The sequence below is a fragment of the Emys orbicularis genome, chromosome 17, assembly GCF_028017835.1.
Source record: "Emys orbicularis isolate rEmyOrb1 chromosome 17, rEmyOrb1.hap1, whole genome shotgun sequence".
Taxonomy (NCBI): Eukaryota; Metazoa; Chordata; order Testudines; family Emydidae; genus Emys; species Emys orbicularis.
The window spans coordinates 13,475,391-13,481,659 of record NC_088699.1 but is presented as its reverse complement, the minus strand read 5'-3'; the positions used below and the strand labels follow the sequence as shown (position 1 = coordinate 13,481,659).

Sequence of the window (6,269 nt, the reverse complement as noted above, 5' to 3'; positions counted from 1 at the left end):
GGGGTTAATTGTAAGGCACATGATTCCTTCTGGGGAGCAACACAGAAGTTGGTCTGATAAGTGATACCTTACCTCACCCACCTTGTCTCTTTACTCTCTTGGAACCACCCGGGTTACAATACCACTGCTTATTTCAATGACAGACCTTTGAAATCTCAGCTCATTATTTAGTAGTCGTTTAAAATCTTCTGCATTCCAAAAAAGATTGCACCAGCTGGAGACATACCCATGCAAACTGCATTCAATTCTATACCTGTTGTGGGTAGGGATCAATCCGGAACAGTCTGCTCTGTCTATTGGTCTGACAAGGATGGCGGGATTGATATGGAATTTAATAGGTCTTTTCCATCTCTGCGTCTACAATTCCATTAATCCCATTTGCTGTGGATATTGCAGGAATAGTTTATAAGGTTCCAAGTCTTGCTGATTACCTGGAATTATTCTTGATGAGTGGCTCTTTTTAGCCTTTTGACTTTTTTTAGGCAGGCTGAGGCACAACGGAATGGTACTTGGATGCTAAACTGTGCAAGTTGAAATACCAGTGCTGCTTCTGGCATGGAATATAAATATGCAGTGGCATCCTGGATGCCAACTTTTACATGTTGCTTAGCGGTGTGCATTTTCAAAACTGAAGTTGAGGACTTCAGTCACTCATTTCAGAGCAGGGGGAAGCCAAGGAAATCACCCTCCCCCCCAAAAATAATCTATTGCTTGGCTTTAAATATTAAATAATGCAGCAGCCAAGGGGGGTGCTTTCTCCTCCTTCCCTCTCCAGACAGTGAAAGGTGTTCTCTCTTTTTTTTTTTTTCCATTCTGTTTCTTTTGCTTTCTGTTTCATTCTTTTAATCTTTTACTTGAGACTTTTTTATTATTTGCATTATTTGTTAGTTACATTACAATGCAATATTCTCAATCTGCAGTGTCAAGACATTGGAGAGACTCTAGAAATGGTGCAAATTAATCCTTAGGGAATTAGCCATCAGATCCCCAGCAGATTATTTAGATTATTTTTTTCTCATCTATTTCCTTGTTATTTTGCTCTTCTTCTTGCCATTTCCTCTGTGCACATTTGGGATCTCTCTTTCCTTTATTGGTCCTTTCCTGTTGTCTGGCCTCTCCTTCCATTCATCCCCTCTTGTTTCAATCCCACTATTTACTCCTCTTTTCCAATTCTCTCCTTTCACCCTCTCCTCTCCTCCTGCTCTCACTTTGGGGAGGTGTTTTCCTTATGTTGGGCCTGGGGTGGGGGGCTGCTGTTGTGTTGGCCAAACAACCAGTGCACAGTTTCCTTATGACAAGATGAGGCATGTAAAGAAGGCGTGTTGCACTGCCCCAACACTGGCTATGTAGAATCTATACAACCCTTGCAAGGATAGTGTCTCCCTGGAGGAAGATGATGTGGGAATGGACTTTCCCAATGTGAAAGGTGGACTGGTGATCACGCCCCATATATGGCAACCAGGTACTGGTTATCCATTGACTTATTACTAGATATTTTCCATGAGTTATCAAGTGACTGGACCTGCTCCCACTTAAGTCAATACCAAAACTCCATTGACTTCAGTTGGGTCAGGACTGAGGCCAAATTGTAAATCACTTGAGTATTATCCCTGTCTGCATTCTAACGGAATTTATTTTATGTTCTTTTTTCTCTTACATGCCTCAGCACAAAACCCAGGTGATTTACTTTTGCAAGTAAAGTGCCTTTGGTGGGTGTTATCAAACAATATCTTTCTTATTTATCTCATCTTCAAAAGCATTTACATGGTATCCATCACTGGTGTCCAGGTGCCTGTAGCAGTGATGTTTTTTCTGGTTTATTATATTCATATACTTGCCTGTCTCTAGGCGGTGATTAATCCTCTGTCCTACTTTTTCTGGATAAGGCAGCTCAAAATCAGTCCTTTGCACAGTGATGAGCAACAAGGAAACTGCAGAAAACAGAAATGAAACTGGAGGTCAAAACAGAAGTCTCAGGGATTGGGACAGGCAATGAGCAAGGACTTCTGTGGAGTGCTTTTGAGCGAGGAAGTAAAGCACTGCAGGGGGCAGTGGTGAAATAGGACAAAACAGGCAAAACAGGCCTGATCAGACACTCAGATCTCAGATATTTTTTTCATTCTCTTTTTTATTTTCTTTCGCTTTCTGTTTTATTCTTTCAATCTTTTACAGGTCTGTCGCATCTTAGGCACATTTAACATGTGCGATTTCAGCTTTATGCGGTCGGCAAAAACAAAACAACAACAACAAAAAAGAGAAAAATAACAATTTAAATACTGTTTCTGTAGTGCGGGCGATTCCGCCCGCCATTACACTCAATGTAACTTTGACTATACGCGATTTTCGCTTTAGGCGCTGACTGCGGAACGTAACCCCAGCGTAAGTAAGATGAGACAGACCTGTACTTGCTCAAGTGACACAGAAGCATTAAAAAAAAAAAAATACAAGGTACTTAATTAATTTAATTAGATGCAAGGTACTTCTTTGGCCCTGATGGAATGGCAATGCCAGAGCATAGCACTGCGTCCCCCGCTGGGGACAGAGAGTGGAGCATCACCCCTTTACTGATGTTTCCTGCTACACGCTCTTCCAAACTGATGTACTCGGGCAGCCCTGAAAGTGCATTTTGCACGTGCAGCAGCTGAGCATGGACATGTTTAATTTTATTTCACTGCATTTCATTGCCCCTAGGTACTAGACATTTGAGCCTTAACTGCGCTTGCTTTTGTAAATTAAGGTCACGAACTTACTATTTCTGAACTATAGTTTTTTCGTTGAGGAGTGTTTTTCTGGTGGTGTTCAACTCCCTTCAGTGTTCTGAGTGGTTTCCAGAAATATGCTACAATAATAATAGGCCTAATTGTAGAAGCTTGTTGATTCACGATGCAGAGCAGAGGTGAAAAAAAGTGCTACCTTTCAGTTTCTTCAAAAGGTTCTTTTTTAACAGTGACTTTGCTTTAAGAAAAACTAAAGGTACATCCGTGATATGGACTGAAACCGCTAGTCAAATGCACTGTCAGCTGGAGTGGTGTGGAGCAGAGTTGACATTTTTGTTTAAAAAAAAATGGTTTAATTAATTTTGAATGCCAAAAAGACACTATAGGGTGATCAGCAAAATGCTGACTACGCTAAACATCTTTCATAACAAAGACTACAAACACTGCAGATCTGCTTTCAATAGCAGTTACAAGGCCCCCTGCTTTCAATAGTTAATACCAAGGCCCCTCTCTCACCGAGGCTTAGCAGTAACAATCAAAATCCTATGCTTAGAATGTTGACACGCTGAGCACATTTCGAAAACCCCACATCTGTGTTCTCTATGGATGTTCTATTCTGTGTATCTCATACCCCTAGTCCAATCTAAAGTGTAGCATTTAGAAACACTGAGCTAATTACTGCTTTTGTCGCCTCTCCTGAAAAGTTGTTTGCAAGACCCATAGTGGCAATTTTGGTAATGCATGAGCTCCTAGACTCAGCAACTAAAACAAAAAGAAGCTGGGATAGGGTGTAGTCCCTAAAGCGTCCATCAGCAAAGCCTTGGAAGGAAACTGAAAATGCAGATGATTAGGAATAAAATGGAATTCCAGAGAGAGATAAAAAAGAGATGCCATGAGGAAAAATGAATATGCTGAGGATGTTGAATCCCAAATCTAATGGTATTATAGGGAAGGTGGAGGCAGGGGTGAACAGATCAGTTGAAAAAACTTTGAAAAATGAATACAATCTGGAAGCACTGTATTCCCAAAAGAAACATAACTTTCTTCTTCCCCTTCATCAAACTGGGAGCAGATGCACACGTAGGATCGCAGGCAGCAATCCGGAGACTTGCTCCAACCAACAGAAAAGTTACAGGGCATCTCTCTGCCTGTTTGGTATTATTACTCCAGGATTACGGAATCCGGGCCTGAAAAAGAATGACAAAGTGGGTGAGTTGTCTCTATATCCCGGGACCAGCTCGGCTACAACTACCCTGCATGCCACACTGAAAAAGAATAGCAATGCTAACTTGATATCTAGTCTATTGATCCAGGCTCCTGAGATCCATTCATATTTCAGTCCTTTGCACTGATAAAAGGCTGACTGTTCTTAAGACACGACACTGCATGTTGGGTCGCCTGTCTAGATCATTAAGGGTTGGCAGAGGTGGCCTGATAGTGTGCAGCATCCCACCTAAGAGCAAGGCCCTAAGCCAGGAGGGCACGTGGAGTTGCCTCCTTTCAGGTCCTGATGCTGGAGAACAAGTTGGGTGCTAAATTTACTCACAGTGGCTTATGAGTAAGGCTGCGAGTCTGTCACGGATTCCGTGACTTCCTGGGACCTCTGTGTCTTCTGCAGCTGGCAAGTACGACTGACCCCAGGGCCGCTGGAGCAGAGGTGGCCCTCAGGTGGCCCCTGGGTCAGCCGCACTGCCCCCACAACAGCGGCGGTCCTGGGCCACCCTCCGCCAGCAGCAGTGCATCAGTCCTAACCTGGCAGGGCTGCCCCCCACCAGCAGCAGCGGCGGTCCCAAGCAGCCCCCCGCCAGCAGTGGCGGCTGCCATGGTCCCAGGCCGGCAGGGCCATCCCCTGCTGTGCCAGCCCTCCCTCCAGCAGGCACACCAGTGGGCACCCCAGAGGCCCCCCCAACAGGCACACCAGCAGAGACCCCCCCCTCCAGAGCAGCAGCTGCACACCCGGAACCCCCCAAAACACCAAAGATTTAGTCAGGGCTATATAGGAGAAGTCATGGACAGGTCACATGGCCGTGAATTTTTGTTTATTGCCCCTGACCTGTCCATGACTTTTACTAAAAATGCCCATGGCTAAATCTTATCCTTATGAGTTTGAGTCCGTGCAAGACTGTGAATTCCCTGTGCAGCCCCAGAAACAAGCACTTTGTGCCTGTTGTTGGAGGAATCATTGCTGTACTGTTTATACATAGATTCTTGAATGGCAGATCAATAACAGAAGAAACTGTTTCTTGTATTCATCTACTCCTGCCTCGCAGCCAGTGGCCCAGGCAGAATTTTGCCTGCCCTAGCCAATGGGATTTTCAACTGTATCTACTCAGCAGAGTGGCTCTAGTTTTCTCTGGGATTAAAAGACCATACAAAATATAATACAATATATATACAAAGGGGTGCAAGAGGAGGGAGGGGAGAAAAGGGGATTGAGAGTGCTCATGACCTGGATGATGAAATACACATAGAAGTGGGTGGGTGGGAATGGGAAGAGGTTTTATATATCTGTTGCAGAACTAGCAAAATTCTGCTTGCACATAGTCAATATTTTTTTGATTTGATGGACAAGTGAGATATGTTTTTCCCCACCATTATTATCCTGGTAAAGGGTAGCCAAGAGTTTTGGAACCAGAGCTAATGAAATTCCAGGACATTTTTGAAAGGCTTCTATATGTACTGAGTTTTCTATCCACAGTGACTAGTTAATTTTTTAATAGGCAAGTGGAATATTCTTCCCTCTCACCTCCTCCCCAAAAAAGTATTGTCAGGATAAAGGGGGGACAAGTATATTTTGAAGATAGGTAAGTGAATTTTCAGGGCATTTGTGAAAGGCTTCTATATATTGGACACATTTTGGTCAGTATATATGGAAAATAAAAACCAGAGAATCAGTCAATCTCTTTTAAATTAAGTAGAGGGTAGTGAGTGTTTTTGTTATCACCTGCATTGGTGGTTCAGTGGTAGAATTCTCGCCTGCCACGCGGGAGGCCCGGGTTCGATTCCCGGCCAATGCAAGTATCGCTTTTTGCCCCTGCTTCCCCCAGAATAACTTGGATTCAATACTTTTGCCTCTGCGGGTCTCTCAGGCGATGGGGATGGGCCCCCGCCGAGGACCACAACAGTAGAAGGGGCCCAGTGCTGCGCGCTCTGAGTCAGGCGGCCCCAGCGCCGAGCTCCGCCAGGAGGCCCCAGTGCGCGGCTCCGCGGGGACTAGAGCTCTAGGGGCGGGGGCGGCCTCGGCGTGCGGCTCCGCCGGCGGGCAGGAGGCAGCGGGTGGACGAGATGGAAGTGTAAGGAGCCTCGGCGCGCGTGTAGGCCGCTTCCGGGCACCGCGTGGGCGCGGCTGAGGGGCCCCCTCCCTCCCCCCGCCGGCCGAGCACCCACCGAAAGGGGACCCTCTCCTGAGGGGTCTGGCTGGAGGGGGAGCTGGGGGAGCCTCTCCTGGGGAGAGGGGGTGTCTGGCTGGAGGGGGAACTGAGGGAGCCCCTCTTGGGGGGGGTCTGGCTGGAGGGGGAGTTGGGGGAGGGGATCCACTCTTGGGGGGGTCTG

At 46.0% G+C, this 6,269-nt stretch overlaps 1 protein-coding gene and 1 non-coding gene across 4 annotated transcripts in view; both read left to right on the top strand.

The window, feature by feature from the left end:
* Nucleotides 1-5,663: 5,663 nt before the first annotated feature.
* TRNAG-GCC (transfer RNA glycine (anticodon GCC)) lies at nt 5,664-5,734 on the top strand. Its single transcript has one exon. It is a non-coding gene; the product is annotated as a tRNA-Gly (tRNA).
* Nucleotides 5,735-5,952: 218 nt separating this feature from the next.
* Nucleotides 5,953-6,269, top strand: part of CRCP (CGRP receptor component) — a 37,910-nt gene continuing 37,593 nt past the window's right edge. For all 3 annotated transcript variants that reach the window (XM_065418235.1, XM_065418234.1, XM_065418232.1), the window contains exon 1: nt 5,953-6,010. Coding sequence is in view for 1 of the 3 variants with exons in the window: in XM_065418232.1 (XP_065274304.1) it covers nt 6,003-6,010 (8 nt within the window). In the remaining 2 variants the exon portion in view is untranslated. The remainder of the gene's footprint in view (nt 6,011-6,269) is intronic.